The 18,568-nt window shown below is 36.9% G+C and overlaps 1 protein-coding gene across 1 annotated transcript in view; it reads left to right on the top strand.

Annotated features, from left to right (window-relative positions):
* LOC107708544 (tumor necrosis factor receptor superfamily member 16-like) overlaps positions 1-18,568 on the top strand; it is a 45,338-nt gene that overhangs the window by 15,269 nt on the left and 11,501 nt on the right. The window contains exons 2-3 of the mRNA XM_016512808.1: positions 3,608-3,770; positions 13,135-13,497. Coding sequence (XP_016368294.1) covers positions 3,608-3,770; positions 13,135-13,497 — 526 coding nt within the window. The remainder of the gene's footprint in view (positions 1-3,607; positions 3,771-13,134; positions 13,498-18,568) is intronic.

The raw sequence follows: 18,568 nt of genomic DNA, 5'->3' as shown, positions 1-18,568 counted from the left end.
TATTTTTTGTGGTGTACCATTCATCGGTGTTTGAATCAGTATTGTAATCAATAATCAGTATTGTTCAATCAGTATTGTTCAATTTAGTGTTATACATATGTTATCATATTCAAACAGTATGTTTCGTTCTAATGTCACAAGTCATAATCTCAAGTTTACTGGGTTTTACACGATTTGATTATTTTGTGTGGGTTTACACAGTGTACTTTCACATTTTCACGTGTCCTCCAAAATGACCCACAGCCTTATCAGTTTATATATGTGAAGAAATCCATTTATTCATAAACTTCTCACAAAATTATTGTTTGAAAAACGACTTGGCAAACTTTCTCCGCTGCTCTCTGATGGTTTGGAGAACAATTACTCCGAGTCGCCCCCTGTCGTTTCACAGAATTATACAATGGCGAGCGCATCAAGTATAAAAGCCTCGTCCATTTAGGGAGGAGCGGGCAGTCAGCAGGTTCGTGGAGTAGAGCCAGTCGAAAGTATAAACAAGGCTTCAACTGCACAAAACGCTTCCACTACGACAGAAATCGGGAGCTGGGCGGTGATTCCACCGCTTGCCGCGTCCCGTGTGAAAAGACCTTTAAGTCAAAAGTGTAGAACTACTTGTCAGCGTTCCACTTTGCACCAAGTACATCACTTTCTATTGCTCATTCATTCATGCTTTTCCACTCCAACGTTCCAATAATTCCTGCCTACTAAAAGCTGCATGGATATATTCGCTTACCCCGATAGGCCTGTCTATGTAAACGATTTAGAAAAGTTCAGTCGATTCACACTTTATATCATTGCCACGATATGTATTGTCATATCACCCAGGCCTAACATGCAGTAATGCTTTATACACATTTGTGACCGGCCTCGCCCCCTTTGTTGCCTTTTCCCGAGGGCGGGGTTTATCTGGGTTTGTGATGTCACAAACCCGGGAAGTAACTCGTTGTAGTCTCTATACCAGGCGTTTTTGTAGGCATTAAACTGCCAGAATTTTAAAAGACAGATATCTCCGTTTGCATTGTACTTTCAGCTTCGTAACTTTGCAGATATTGTTTATGCTCAAACAGCAACATTACAAACTAACATTAAAAAAGTGAAATCGCAATGAACCACCCCTTTAAGTCAAAAGTGTATGTCTACTTGTCTGAGTTCCACTTCGTCTTGGAGTGTGCGCACAAAAAACTGCCTGCCAACGTGTGAGTGTGAATTTGAATTTGCTTTCGCGGCATACTGCACTTATAATAAAAAACAACAACCAATTAACTATCAAAACTGATTGGCTAACGCTATTTTTTTCCTTTGCTGGTGCTCTTTTATTCTTTCATGTTAACTGAAGGCAAATGATGCACTATTTTAACTTTAATCAACAAGTACAATTGACATGACATCCTCACCTTCTCTTATTCCAGAAAAGTCCCTCACCCAATGCTGAATGGAGTTGTACAGCTGCAGCTCACATGCATGAATGTTGAGGTTGGGGGGAGGGGCGTGTCTGAACTAGTTGATACACAAAATCAGCAACCTGATAAAGAGGTTGACTGGCACAGAGTATTTTATGTATTTTGAAAATACAAAAATACTCATCTTAAATGTTTTTAAATACAAATTACATCTGACTTTTTCCAAAGGCTTTAAAATACAAAATAGTATTTTGTATTTCAAATACGTATTTTAAATACATGTATCTGAAATACTGCCCATCCCTGCGTGTACAGATGTTTTTGACCCCTTGGGTTACTGACAATACTCAACAAACAGATCAAAACCTGTGAAAGAGGAAGCACATAGTGGAAGGGTAGGGCTAATAGATGTCTTGGGTAAAGAGGGTCTGCGGACTCTGATCTGTGAGACCTCAATGTGTAAATTATGTGTAAATTATGTGTAATCGTACCCACGACAATACGAGAGAAACAGCTGGACATGCAGTAGACATATGTATAACTCCAACTGCCTGTCTCATCTTGTTCAGCATTCCCCAGCTTTTGGACACACCAGTGAAATACAATCAGCATAATATGCTGTGATGCAGCTGTTACCAAACTGTAGTCCCCATATGCAGCAAATATGAAGGAGTTTATGGACCATGAGAGAGATTAACTGGAAAAAGTAGAATACACTGCCAAAAGATCTTTTCCAGTACAAATATCTAAATATTCTTAAATCAAGATATATTTACTTGAGAAGCAAATTATTTATTTTCTTTTCTATAAATAAATAAATAAAAGTTTTTAAATTAAAAAGTTTTTGCTTACAACGAGACAAAATATCTGCCAATGTAGTAAGAAACATGAATTTAAGAGGGTCTGCGGACTCTGATCTGTGAGACCTCAATGTGTAAATTTTGTGTAAATTATGTGTAATCGTACCCACGACAATACGAGAGAAACAGCTGGACATGCAGTAGACATATGTATAACTCCAACTGCCTGTCTCATCTTGTTCAGCATTCCCCAGCTTTTGGACACACCAGTGAAATACAATCAGCATAATATGCTGTGATGCAGCTGTTACCAAACTGTAGTCCCCATATGCAGCAAATATGAAGGAGTTTATGGACCATGAGAGAGATTAACTGGAAAAAGTAAAATACACTGCCAAAAGATCTTTTCCAGTACAAATATCTACTTGAGAAGTAAATTATTTATTTTATTTTCTATAAATAAATAAATAAAAGTTTTTAAATTAAAAAGTTTTGCTTACAACGTGACAAAATATCTGCCAATGTAGTAAGAAACATGAATTTGTTTTCCCTTTGAATTAAGGTCATTGGCAGATATTTAGGTTGAAATTTTAAAGTATGCACACTTAGATGTACTTACAGTGTACTTACTTAAGAAAGTAATTAGGTTAAGGTTAAGGGTTAAGGTTAAGTTTAGGGGTAGGTTTGTGGTTAGTACCTTACCCAGTTATTGTAATTACCATAATAAGTACAAGGTACATGTGGAACAGGACTGTAAAATAAAGTGCTACCGATATTTTTTCTTGTTTTAAGCATAAACGTAATTCTGGTATTTTTAAATATATCTTAAGTCATAATACTTCCTAAGTAAATGTATACAAATTTAAAAATGTTTAGATATTTGTACTGGAAAACCGATACAAATTCTAAAAATCCAGAACAAATAAATAAATAAATATGACTAAAAAGTTTTGTGTAAACTTAACTTTAGAATCACAGTTTTCATGATTCTTGTCCTCTGTCAGCTGTCACAATTCAATATGCAAAATTAAAGTCAATGGGAGATTTTCTTTTTTGTTTATATTTTTCTTTATATAACTTTATATGCTTATATATATATTTATTTAACATTTAAGTTCACAATAACCACAACCAAATCTAATCCTAAAACAAATAAAGAAATTAAATTATCTGCAAAACAACATTTAAATGGAGTTTGTAGGTGGTTCAGGCTGAATTAATTGCAGCAAATGGTGGAGAATAAGAAGGAAATAGCATTTAAGGAATATCAATATGACTATATTGTCTTGCAAGCACTTTAATTAACGTATTAACATCAAAATATCTCAGGGGTTTATGGGTAATTGGAGACTAGGAACCTGTGGACACCTAGAGAGATGGAATAATAATGTCATTTCTTTCTTTCTGTAGGTTGGGCTGGTGTTTGGCTCTAAGCTGGAGCGGGCCATAGACGATGAGTGTGAGTCGGGCAGTTTCACTCAAGATGGGGAGTGCTGTGTGCTGTGTCCTCCAGGAGAGGGAGTGGTCAAGGAGTGTGGGGCCACCCAGACCGAATGTGGTCAATGCTTAGACAGTGAGTACAACTTCTCATATACACAAACAGTACTCACATGCAAACCCACTTAAATGCATGTAGGTCATGACATAGAAGTGTTCATGCACACGCATACTTCATGTACTCATAATCTTCCATGCTTATGCACACACAAATATTCACACCATCACAAACACTTACTTTCACACAAATAAATTTATTAACACGTAATTAGTCTCTCACACGTACACACGTATACTTATTAACACATAATTCTGTTCTCTTGCTCCCTCACACACTCACACACGCGCACATATATACTCAAAGAACAGGCAGAAAGCTGAGAGTAATTATGCAATTAGCTGGTTACGGTATATGAGCTGCTGTGTGTGTGTGTGTTTGATGCATTAATTTAGGCCAAATGTTCAGCTTCATAGTCTGTGAGGAAAACCAGAAGGAGAGTAACAGAGGAAAACAGGATGTGATAGATGGAAACAAATTGAAAGACACACAATGTTGCCATCACCACAATCTTTATATGAGAAAAAGAAATTACTTACCTTTAACAGTTTTTCTAAAGAAACATTGTCCAACAGCGACACCAGCAGGTAAAGTAACAGTGGGAGTAACAGTCTCTCACGCCTCCCCTGAGCCCATTGAGTTTTAACAGACCCCCTAAAGCATGTGGTGGGTTTGGTGGGGGGTAATTGAGAATGAATGGGGAAAATCATGTGAGAGGAGGCTCCATCGAGATATGATTGGATATGACTGGTTATGTTCGGCTGTGATTGGTTCACGCGATAATAAAATATATTGTTTAAATTGTTACTTCCTTGAGTTATTATTTTGAAATAAATGTAAAGTACTTAAAAACACTAACTTGATGAGATTCATACTTGACTTTAATAAATAGAATATTGATTACATTGTTAATGTAAAAATATAAAATATATATATTTTTCTTTTTCTGATAGTGTAAGTTTATTTAACCAAGAAAATGTGACTGTATGTACATTTGATTAAAAAAAAAACTATCTATCTATATATACACATACAGACAAGGCAAGGGAGGCAGTGTACAAAAAATCGTAGTACAAAAATAAAATGCCAATATTACAAAATATAACATTAAAAAGTGTAGATAGATAGACAGATAGATATTGAGAAAAATATAGAGATATTATTTAGCTATATTGCTAGGCCAGCCGTAGTTGGGCAACAAATGGACTGATGTTTAAATTCTCCGCTGCAGAACGAGGTCATATCCATCCATTAATAAATAATGAAGGAGAAAACGAGAGAACAAACAGATGGGCTGAAAGTGTTGTTCGGCTGAATTGACACTTTCACAGTTCACCGTGGCCTGCATCACATGACCCATATGTTTACCCATCATTCCCCTCTTCTCTCGTAGAGCACTGGAGACCAGTCTGCTCTTTGCTCTTAGAAAGAACATCATTTAATGAGTGTGTCTGTGTGTGTGTAAATGAGGGGGGTACACAGTGATATGGAGAATTGGCACATTATGTGTAAGGCGCTTAGGAGCATTTTGTACCCACAACATCAAAGCTAACTAATGAAGATTAAATTGTCATCCTTTAATCTGGGAATGAATATAAGTGGTTATATTTGAATTAAGCATAATTTAAAAACAGCATTATCGCTGCATCAGCAATCTCACGTTTGTCAGCACAACATGTTTGGGCAGTTGTTTTTGCATGTCTCAGATGCCTTGATCAAGGTAACCAAGTCATTTACCTTAACATCACCTGCATAACAAGAGCAAACATGACAAGAACGGCAAGTGTTTCAAGGTGTGCTTCTGTCCAAAGTATAGCAGATAGGTATACACCTCACCCTCAGGCCAACCTTAGGCGTGAACACATCTGTCTGCCCAGTGTCAAATCCTTCCAGCTTCAAACAGACCTGGGCTGCATTTCCCAAAAGCATCGTAAACCTAAGTAGATCGTAGATCCATTGCCACCAATGGTCTCTACGATCGACTTATTTCATGATGCTTTTGTGAAACGCAGCCCTGGTGGTAAAAGAATATGCCACACTTTGCTCATAAGTCTGAAATTATACCTCAGAGATGAACTCATCAAATTTTTCCATAAACAAATTATCTTGGCTATGCTGGGCTATAATATTATAACTCTTACTGCATTTAAAAACATGTCTTATTTGTAATAAACTAGGACAAATATCTCAGACAAAGTTAAGACTATAAAAGCAATAATTATTTATCACACTCATGTCATTCCATGCCCATATGCGACCAAATCAATCAAGAGTTGAACCTGAGAATAGCATCAGTCTGATTTCACTGAAAAGAACCGACTCAAAAGACTGATTTGTTCAAGTTCAGCAGCTGTAGAAATGATTTATTTTCAGTAAACAAAGATTACTCTAGTACAATTTACAAGAAAATACTGTTTCAGTCTTTCTACTTCAAAATTCCATTTCTTTGTAATGAATTGTGAAATTTACAATCGATCTCTGAGTGAAAACTATTTCTACACCATTTTTTAAATTAATGAGTTCAATTTGAAACATCATGAGGTCATGAGTAAATGACAGATTTTTTTAAGTGTCCTGAGCTATGGACGAGGAACCTCTGAGCGATAAAATATTCCTCTGGATCAGTGTGGAAAACAGCTGTGGGACTGTTTTTGTTTCATGTTTGTGGTGTTTGATGAAAAGCTGTCCTGTGTTCCAGGAATACAAGAACATTTCCAGCAGAGATCTCTCTGTATGTTTTTCTGCCTATCTCTCTTGGATTGTTTGTTTATTTATCACCATGAGAATAAAGGAACAGGGACACACATGAGAGACACATGCAGGAGAGATTAGAAACCCTTGTGCTTGTGTGAATACCTCAGCTTGATAATATCTTACACTTACTGCATGTTGGACCAGTCTAAAGTCATTTCTAAACAGGATGTGGAGAATCATTTTCTTTATCAGATATTATCACCCTGTAGCGAATCAGCTCATGGGGAAATATGAATAATTAATCATAACTAGTTATAATTAATTATAAATATTTAGATCCGCTGTAGATATTTACTTGACCTCTCAGGGTCAACTTTGATTTGTTAAATCAAATGAAAAATGGCGTGTCTGATTGGTCCAGACGCTACAACCCTCAGACAAATATGACTGGTTTATTTGGTGTTAACTTGTAGAATCCACCTTTAAGTGTTTATATGGAAATAAAAGAGTTTCATTCTTGCTGTGCTGAAACAAATATTATGTTTTTGCCCTTTCAACCTGTGACGTCCTGTTCACATTCCTTTGCTTTCTGTTGTAAGATCTTGGCTGTAATATAAAAAAGGAGCTGATAGTCCAATCTAATAGTTCAGATTTATCTGTCATATCCTTTTATGGTAATGATATATTATCTGCAGGACATAAATTGGTCTGAACAGGTTTCAAATTTCATTGCTTTGTGCAACATGGAGAATGAATACTTGACCTTCTGTTTCCACACGCTAGCCCAGAGGAACATGTTTTTGCTCAGAGAGGCTTCTCAGTTATGTTTCATGTAATTATCAGCTTTGTCTCAAATGTTTCTCCTAGAATTCTTTAGGAGATCATAGGTCTTGGAAAATTGAATGAGAAATGTTCATGCCAAAATCTGACTTTTGATTACACACTATAGTTGCAAATCTAAACTTAGAGACAAAGGTCTCTAAATTTAATTGTATTACTGTCTAGCAGAAACAAAGGTATCTCATTTGTCCTTTTTCTTTCGTATGAGGACTGTTAAGGTCAATTCACACAAAAGACGCAGACCAACGCTGACAGCCGACAGAGTACAGTACATAATTTCTCAGACATTCCAAGATCCAACAAACACTGATTCAACACGTTTAATCGGTGAAAACAAGCGCCGACCAATGGCAAAAGACACCAACAGGTGTAACACACTGGTAAGACAAAACCAGGTATAGTGTGAATTGGCCTTTAAAGAGGAAGTTACTTGTCAGCGGTGTTGGGAGACAGCCAGAGACCCCCATATGCCCAAGCAAGAGCTGCCATGGCCTTGATCAGGCATTTAAAGCCCCGTTCAGACTACACGATTTTAGCCCGATTTTGCCACGATCTGCTTGACGTAGGGTGTCGTGGGGATTCGTATACGACAATGGGCGTTGGGACGCACGATTCAATCGTTTCATCTCGTGTAGTGTGTCATAGTGCACAACGCCTCTGCGATGCTTTACGACGTCAACACAGAAAGACTAGCATGTTTAATTTTTTTTCCCATCGTACATGACAAGTTCCATCACAGCTATGACACTGGCCAATAGGAGCACAGAAGCGCCTTTGTACAAGCTTTAAAACATGCCGAAACGAAAGGGAGACAATGGTATCGGTCCTGCTAGGTGTAATTTTACAATAGAGGAAAATGTTCGTGGAGCTACGGCAACAATACTCCTGTATTTATGATGAGGGCCTACCGCGACACAGTGAAAAAAGGTAAAATAAAAACTATTTTACCTCAGTTCTCTTTGACAGTCCATAGCATCCTCTTCATGCCATCCAGATTTGTGTCCATTGTCAGGTTTTCTTTCTTTTTTGGGCTTTTCTGATGACAAGACAGGGCAAAACACACTGTTTGCTAGCCATTGTTTGTTTACGCTCATAGCACCTTCTGTCTTGTCTTGCGCTATTGATGACAGCAGGCACGTTGTTAATGACGGCATGCGATGAATGGTCGGGTAGCATTGTATAGTCTGACATGTTTCTTGTTCACGACACGACAAGATTTTATGAATCAAAATCGCATAATCTGACACAGTGATTGTCGTAACCGACAAAAAAATCGTGTAGTCTGAACGGGGCGTAAAACAACTTGGTTTATAGAAGATCATCAAGCATAAACCACTTCCTCTTTCCTGTGAAAACAAACCAAACCAAACCAAACCAACACATTCTTATCGTCCTCTCAATCTTGCTTTCACCTTTCCTGTTATCAGAGTGACACAAGATCTAGGGAACGATATTCAAATCCAAAATTTGCAGGGATTACATTACAAACCCTTAGAACTCCACGTCATCAAAAATGCCTGTCACGCATGTTTTTTTTTGTCCTACAGTAAAACTGAATTCACCGGAAGCCTCACCACACACAAACCCTCTGAATAATTTAAAGCTTTCCAAATAATTTTTCATCCCAATGTTTTATTTTTATATGACATCTCAAACTCACATATAGGAAAACCTCCTCTTAAGAAAAGCTCTTATTGTGTAATAAAGGTAAACACCAAAAGGTAAAACATTACGTCAGGGCTGAATTTAGCCATTATAGATGCTGTCCTGCAAGTCTAGAAACTTTCAAAAACAAAGTTTAATTTCTTGGAATGATGGCAGAAGACAGAAGACAAAAAGGAAAGAGGACATATAAAAAGTCATATCATGTTCATCACAATGAATCTGAACCATGACATGGCAGTTAACACTCATTATTTTTGATGATTATTTGTCTAATGCAAGTTTGAATCAGTCTGTCATTTGTTGATCCTGTTCTCTCCATCACTTCCTGTTGTCTCTCTATTGTCTATACATTTTATAATACCTGGAGAAAACTATCTGTTAGCAGTGCCATTTATATCAAAGCTCGACTGCTGTAGAAAAACTGGGAAATACGTAACTCATGGAAATCACAGCTTTTTGAGCCAATCATCTGAGCCATGAATGCCATGTGTCTAATTGTGACTAATCACTCTGCTAAAAAAATGATATTGTGACAACACTGATTGATTGAAGACACAAGAACGCATACAGTCCCAAACCCTTCACTAGAGCTGCGACTGTCATCTATAATATGAAACATAATGCTGCTCAGAAAGAAAGTCAGAAAAGTCAGAAAAGTCTACTATTTTGAATGGCCTTCTATGGACCCTTTTCACATTTCCAGGGTTCATAGAAGCGGAAGTCATCATTTAATGTGGTGAATGAAACCTACAAGAAATATAAACTTTGCATTCCCATTAGCCCCAATAGCAAAAAAAAACATTGACAATAGCATTTCCATGACTTCCAGAAGTAGAAAAAAAATATTGAGAGATTTTTGGTCAGAAGAGCGAAAGATGTCAAATTTCCCATCACTGCCTTAGCCATTGTGTTAGAAAGACGCTGTAGCATCGTTAACTAGTTTTCTATAATTGAATGCAGAGATAATAAATCACAAATTATAGTGTCATAGATGTACATAATTTTTTTAAAATTGAAAATCTAAAAAAAGTTTGCTAGATGTTAACGTCAATGTCACAATGTTAATAGCTGTTGAAACATGTCATCACCATCTGTGAAAAGGGTCCATTTAGAAAGACGCTCTTTGCAGCCAAAGTGTGTATTTATGACATCTACCAGCAGGGGCTAATGGGACGATGCTACAGGTGTGGACAAACATTGGTCTCACCTTTGGACTGCACAGCTATTCTGAAATCTGAAGTCTGTTTCATGTTGGGTCTGTGAGCAACTAAATTCAGATGCATTACATATACAGAAATGCCGAGTAGACTTGTGTTTTGACTGCAGAAATCATTGCCATACTGAAATGAAAACATACAGATCTCTATAACACAATCTAGCACACCATTCCTTTCCTTAATTACTAATTTTCCCACTTTGTCTTTTTTCACAGGTCTCCCCTCCTCCTGTAGTGTCTTATTATTACTATCATAACTGATTAATTATAATTAAAGCACTAAGGTTGCAATAATTTAAAGGGATAGTTCACCCAAAAATGAAAATTCTGTCATCATTTACTCACCCTCATGTCGTTCCAAACCTGTATGAGTTGCTTTCTTATGTTGAACATAAAAGAAGATATTTTGAAGATTGCTGGTAATCAAACAGTTGGTGGTTGCCATTGACTTCCATTGTATTTTTTTTTCCTACTATGGAAGTCAATGGCAAAATATTCAAAATATCTTCTTTTATGTTCGACATAAGAAAGCAACTCATAGGGTGAATAAATTATGACAGAATTTTCATTTTTGGGTGAACTATCCCTTTAACCTGAGGGGTCATTATTAACAGCAGACGGGCAGATTTAAATTATCTTGTCGTTCTGATGATTTTTCTCTGTATCTTTTTCTCCAGGTGAGACATTCTCTGAGACGTTCAGTCACACAGAGAGGTGTCAGACTTGCAGAGAATGCACGGGTCTTATGCGCATGCAGACCCCCTGCACCGACTCGAACGACGCTGTGTGTGTGTGCAACTATGGCTACTTCATGAGCGAACTGACAAGCCAGTGCGAGCCGTGCACTGTGTGTCCACGCGGTCAGGGTGTGCTGATGCGCTGCGAGCACTCCCACGACACGGTCTGTGAGGAGTGTCTGGACGACACCTACTCTGATCAGGATAGCACGCTGGACCCCTGCCTGCCCTGCACCATCTGCGAGGAGGGAATAGAGATTCTCATGAGGAACTAGCTTTCCAAATAATTTTTCATCCCAATGTTTTATTTTTATATGACATCTCAAACTCACATATAGGAAAACCTCCTCTTAAGAAAAGCTCTTATTGTGTAATAAAGGTAAACACCAAAAGGTAAAACATTACGTCAGGGCTGAATTTAGCCATTATAGATGCTGTCCTGCAAGTCTAGAAACTTTCAAAAACAAAGTTTAATTTCTTGGAATGATGGCAGAAGACAGAAGACAAAAAGGAAAGAGGACATATAAAAAGTCATATCATGTTCATCACAATGAATCTGAACCATGACATGGCAGTTAACACTCATTATTTTTGATGATTATTTGTCTAATGCAAGTTTGAATCAGTCTGTCATTTGTTGATCCTGTTCTCTCCATCACTTCCTGTTGTCTCTCTATTGTCTATACATTTTATAATACCTGGAGAAAACTATCTGTTAGCAGTGCCATTTATATCAAAGCTCGACTGCTGTAGAAAAACTGGGAAATACGTAACTCATGGAAATCACAGCTTTTTGAGCCAATCATCTGAGCCATGAATGCCATGTGTCTAATTGTGACTAATCACTCTGCTAAAAAAATGATATTGTGACAACACTGATTGATTGAAGACACAAGAACGCATACAGTCCCAAACCCTTCACTAGAGCTGCGACTGTCATCTATAATATGAAACATAATGCTGCTCAGAAAGAAAGTCAGAAAAGTCAGAAAAGTCTACTATTTTGAATGGCCTTCTATGGACCCTTTTCACATTTCCAGGGTTCATAGAAGCGGAAGTCATCATTTAATGTGGTGAATGAAACCTACAAGAAATATAAACTTTGCATTCCCATTAGCCCCAATAGCAAAAAAAAACATTGACAATAGCATTTCCATGACTTCCAGAAGTAGAAAAAAAATATTGAGAGATTTTTGGTCAGAAGAGCGAAAGATGTCAAATTTCCCATCACTGCCTTAGCCATTGTGTTAGAAAGACGCTGTAGCATCGTTAACTAGTTTTCTATAATTGAATGCAGAGATAATAAATCACAAATTATAGTGTCATAGATGTACATAATTTTTTTAAAATTGAAAATCTAAAAAAAGTTTGCTAGATGTTAACGTCAATGTCACAATGTTAATAGCTGTTGAAACATGTCATCACCATCTGTGAAAAGGGTCCATTTAGAAAGACGCTCTTTGCAGCCAAAGTGTGTATTTATGACATCTACCAGCAGGGGCTAATGGGACGATGCTACAGGTGTGGACAAACATTGGTCTCACCTTTGGACTGCACAGCTATTCTGAAATCTGAAGTCTGTTTCATGTTGGGTCTGTGAGCAACTAAATTCAGATGCATTACATATACAGAAATGCCGAGTAGACTTGTGTTTTGACTGCAGAAATCATTGCCATACTGAAATGAAAACATACAGATCTCTATAACACAATCTAGCACACCATTCCTTTCCTTAATTACTAATTTTCCCACTTTGTCTTTTTTCACAGGTCTCCCCTCCTCCTGTAGTGTCTTATTATTACTATCATAACTGATTAATTATAATTAAAGCACTAAGGTTGCAATAATTTAAAGGGATAGTTCACCCAAAAATGAAAATTCTGTCATCATTTACTCACCCTCATGTCGTTCCAAACCTGTATGAGTTGCTTTCTTATGTTGAACATAAAAGAAGATATTTTGAAGATTGCTGGTAATCAAACAGTTGGTGGTTGCCATTGACTTCCATTGTATTTTTTTTTCCTACTATGGAAGTCAATGGCAAAATATTCAAAATATCTTCTTTTATGTTCGACATAAGAAAGCAACTCATAGGGTGAATAAATTATGACAGAATTTTCATTTTTGGGTGAACTATCCCTTTAACCTGAGGGGTCATTATTAACAGCAGACGGGCAGATTTAAATTATCTTGTCGTTCTGATGATTTTTCTCTGTATCTTTTTCTCCAGGTGAGACATTCTCTGAGACGTTCAGTCACACAGAGAGGTGTCAGACTTGCAGAGAATGCACGGGTCTTATGCGCATGCAGACCCCCTGCACCGACTCGAACGACGCTGTGTGTGTGTGCAACTATGGCTACTTCATGAGCGAACTGACAAGCCAGTGCGAGCCGTGCACTGTGTGTCCACGCGGTCAGGGTGTGCTGATGCGCTGCGAGCACTCCCACGACACGGTCTGTGAGGAGTGTCTGGACGACACCTACTCTGATCAGGATAGCACGCTGGACCCCTGCCTGCCCTGCACCATCTGCGAGGAGGGAATAGAGATTCTCATGAGGAACTGCACACCCTATGAAGATGCATGGTGTCATGGTGAGAGAATAATACTCTCAAGAATATCACATGTAACCACAATAAAAATTTAAATCAAATAATAGCATAAAAATGTAAAATAAATAAATACATAGAAGAAAAAATTATAAAATTTATAAAAATATAAAAAATGATAGAACTATAGTTTATATATGGTTTGTTACAAACATAAGGAAAAGAAAAAAAGTGTAAATAATAGGTATATGATTAAAAAAAAAAAAATTATTTTCCCGTGTTTGTCATATACTATATTTCTGCTTCATTTTTCAGTTTACTTCTGCAGTTTTTTCCCCCCTGCATATTTAAGTTGCTCACAAAGTGTGCATTTGTAGTATTTGTAGCCTGTGGTCAATCACTATGGGCAACTGCACGAACACCACAAGCAACTTGTTTGGCTGTATATGACATGATTGAGCCTGATCACTCTCACACTGTTACTAACAGCTAATTTCTCTCAGTCTCAGTCATAATGTTTGCTTTCCTCCATGTGTTGGAGGATCAATCTGGGTCATTTCCGTATGTGTCTGCTGGTGGCCTTGCAGTGAAAAGGTCAAAGTGTGGATATTCTGTGCAAAGCCCTGTAGTTATAGAGGTCACAACAGTCCAAAAGGTCAAATCCAGTGACACATGCAAACACACACACACACACACACACGTACACATGCAGACCTTTGGGGTTTCCAAGATGTATAAAAGTAGGCATGTGGATCACAGTGATTTTACAACAGGTAATAGATGTTCTTATACCTCCTTGAAAGAGTGACAGATCACTGTAAACCTCAATTGGCTTTACACCTTTTATAAAAAGACTGTGTTCCAAACAAACAAACAAACAAAAAACCTTCCAAAAATAAAACTGTTGCAGTTCCATGTTGTGTCACTAGTTGTGCTGAAATTGCTGATTTTTTAAATTATTGAAAACATTACTTTATTATCAGAATTAGCAATTCTATAATATAACAGAATATAATATATGATCATAAAATTTGCTATATAGACATTAACAATAGAAAAATTGCACACAATTACAAAATAAAACAAATTACACAAGCACAAAAATAAGCTTGATCTACTATTAAAAATGTGCACTTATACAGGCACAACTACATTTTTATACTTTTAGTTGGAATAATACAGTGTGGAATAATATACTTATATTATGTATTAAAATATAATATAATACAATTACTTTATTGTTCTTCTCAAAGTCCTTAATATTTCACAAACTAACTAAACACGACCAGGTGAATGTTTGTTTCTGTTCAGAGACACTCTGGCTGTAGCAAATGAAATGATGGCCCTTTTTCTACCTCTTTAACACTCACGCTCAACTAAACCCACAGAGAAAGCTCTGTTTTCATGGCTGGAGAGGGCATGTAATGTGGCGTGTCATTGCATTAGTGTGCTAGCGCTTGGGCGGTGGGACTGTCTTATGTCTGATGCCTGGGGCTGTATGTGTGTGAGGGTCATTATGGCTTCTGCAGCTGACGAGGATTGGGCTGGATTTGTCAGTTTGGGGTTTAGTGTCAGCCGTGGCTCTTTGGTTTATGTGTGTGTCACACCCGGATTAACATCTGTCTCAGGTAATCTGATCACAAATGGACAATCCTAACTGTGTAAACAGGGGTCCAAACCGCTTTGTTATTGGATCACTCAAACCACATTTAGAGGTAGCTGAAAAATGCATGTGATCACATGGAATTTATAGTGTAAACACTAATGTGTAATGATGCATCCTGGACAACAACAAAAAAGGTAAAGTGTGACCTGATGGAACTTCTTCAAAAGTTTAGTGGCAACAAATACATTTGCATAGAATGGATTGTTTCCAAACAGGTTTCATGAATGTTTTCCACACAGGCAAACAGAGAGTGTCCCAAACTGAAATTTTGAGCTGTCCATTACAGCAACATTGACTCAACCTCAAAAAATCAAGCGTAGCGTTAGTTCTGGCAGGTCACGTTAGTTAAGCTCGCATCAGCTGACTCTCAGCTGATCCCCATCTACCTATAGGAATACGACACCTATCTAAGCATTCATATATAAGGTCCCTCAGTATTATCAGCAGTTTTCACATTGCTCAATAGCTAATTACCCTCCTCCATCCCCAGCTCCTCCTCTGTCAGTCAGGATTCAGCCTTCTGATTCTCCTTTGAATCAGATTAATTCTAAAATGTGTACATAAAATTATTGAACTTTAACGATATCTGCAATACATATATGTTGGTTCTGTTCTGTTTACCCTGGGGGGGGGTTATCGCTGCATGGATGCGCAGGGAGTTCTTGCCCAGAACAGAACCATACCGCCAATCCAAACTGTATGCTAATTGTCAATCATCTTTGACGATAGTGGTCCTGACAGAAACAGAGCAATGTTTGCCACATAGTTAGAAGTCTTTACTTATGAACATTCCAAATTGTGATTAATATCAAATTGAGAATTAATATTAACAAAATACACACTTTTAGCAGATTTACTAAGTGAATGTTTGCTAAAACAGTGTTTCAGGTTTGTGACTTGAAGTGCTCTGCTGTGTGTATGTGCTGTAGTATAGCATAATGTGTGCAGCATAAAAAGATGAGAGATATCTCTGCAGATGGAATCTATAAATCATAAAACATCTGCAAGTGCTTGTCACACACACACACACACACACACACGCACACGCACACACACACACAGCTTCACTGGCAGCAGTTCCTGCTCTTATGTGACTCTCATCAGCCTCTTTCCTGTGAGGAGAGGAAGAGAGAAGAGACACAAATGATACAAATAGAGAAAAAATGGGCAAAGAGCTGAAATGTGACGGCTAGTTTTGTGTTTCTGTTAGCAGCGTTGAAGAGTAACGTATCAAAATATGATGTTTGCTAAAAGTTTATTTTATTTATTGTAATTGTATGTTCAAATTGAATGATGTCACTGAGACTCGAGACCGTTGAGTGCAGGTGTCACGCATTAGCAATTACTCCACCGGCCTCGCTCCGTTCCCACGGCTCTCGGCCCCGCCCCTCACGTCACAGTCACATTAATTGACATTATTTTTAATAATTTTTTTTGCCTTTTACATACTTATGTTTGGAAAAGAAATCAACAGCAAAAAATCAACAACAAAAAGTTTGGGGTCTGTAAGATTTTGTTTTTTAAGAAATTACAATATTTACTCAGCAAGGACACATTAAATTGATCAAAAGTGACATTAAAGACGTTTATAATGGTATTAATTATTGTTCTTTTGACATTACTATTCATCAAAGAATCCAGAAAATTTTTTATCAGACCTTCCACAAAAAAATTAAGCAGCACAACTGTTTTTGACACTTATAATGCTAAAAATAAATGTTTTGTGAGCACCAAATCAGTATATTAGAATGATTTCTGAAGAAAAAATCAGGTTTGCCATAACAGTGAAAAACTTGAATGCTAGTGTGTATATTTTAAAAAACATAACTACATTTAAAGTTGCAAACTACTTTTTATTATTAACTTGTAGTGTAGAAAAACTAAGCTGACTGTAATTCAACTACTTTATTATTAGCTTGTATAATTAGAAGCTACAGTTTCAAAATATCTCCCCCAACACTGTTCTGAAGATAATGTAATCAGCACAGAGCAGCCTTGCTCTGCCCTGTCACACACACACACACACACACACACACACACACACACAGAGTCATAGAGATCCTTGTGTATTTCTGTACAGATGACCATCTCTGTGAGCGCCACATTATCATCCTTAAAATGACCTTAAACACGACCTTTACTGCCTCTCTCTATCCATCTCGCTCGCTGGCTGTCTATCTCTGACCCTTTCATGTCTATCTCTCTGGTGGGTCATTCATTTATGTGCCCTTTGATGAGGGTGGCACATTAAAAACAAGCTCTTTCATGAGAATGACCACAGTAGGAGTCAGAGGCACACGTGCCTGAATGACCAGTCTCTCTCTACGCTGGTGGTCTATGATGCATGGTGATTCACTTCCTGCAGCTCATACGGACTTAAGTGGCATGTGTCTGTGCGTGTGACAGAAAAAGAGAGATGTGCTGAGCTCTTTCCTTTGTTGGATCGATAAGGCCACTGGAGTTTCTTACTCTCGGGTTTCAATCTGTGACCTCTATCGCAGCTACTGCATCACACACACTCTAATACACACACATGCAGAAACATATCAGAGGTCTGTAGTCATTCTGCTGCAACTCCACTCCGGCTTTCATTTCCCACTCTAAGTGTTCTAGTTTTGTCACATCATCACTCGCTTGCTCAGATAGATGGCTGCAGTGGCAAAGAACACACTTTAATTATTGTTTATCTTTCATAAGATTCATTATTCACCAGTGTTATTTTAGTATAATTTATACGATCATGTATTAATATTTTTGAATGAGCATTTTTTTTTTTTACATTTAAATTTTTCAGTTTAATTTTAGTTAATGTTTTAGTAGTTTTAGAAATTGTATGTGCTTTTGTCATTTTAGTAGTTTTACAAATATTTTTAGAAATTTTATGTAACTTTTATGTAACTTTTTAATAGCAATCTAATATTGCTATTTTCTTTTAGCGTTATTTCAATTACTGAAATAATTTTAGTTAATTTAATAGTTTTAGTTTGAGCTAGCAATAACAACACTGATATGCAAAGTTACAATTTATATACACCCCTTTTCCATCCAGAATGTTCATTTTTTGCTGCATAAAAATCTTATTGGTAGTGATGTTCATAACCATTACTTGGGCAACCAGAATATTTACTCAGTGTTGTTCTCATTAAATAAAACTAAAACTAAAACTGCATGAAAACATTTCTGTTAACTAAAATAAAAAAAAATAAAAAAATAACTGGGGAAAAACTGAAACTATACTAAAATACAGTTTCACAAATGGAACTGAAATAAAATACAAATACATTTTAGTTATTGGTATATTATAAAACTACAACTAACTATGATAAAATGAAACCTAAACTAAACTGAAAAGACTAATTTGAAATAAAATTGAAATAAAAACTAAATTAAAAATTCTAAACTAGAACAAAAGCACAAGCATGTATGAAACAAATAGCCCACCCTTTTTTT

The sequence above is a fragment of the Sinocyclocheilus rhinocerous genome, unplaced genomic scaffold (assembly GCF_001515625.1).
Source record: "Sinocyclocheilus rhinocerous isolate Xijiao unplaced genomic scaffold, SAMN03320098_v1.1 scaffold1618, whole genome shotgun sequence".
Taxonomy (NCBI): Eukaryota; Metazoa; Chordata; class Actinopteri; order Cypriniformes; family Cyprinidae; genus Sinocyclocheilus; species Sinocyclocheilus rhinocerous.
This window is presented reverse-complemented; position numbering and strand designations above follow the sequence as displayed.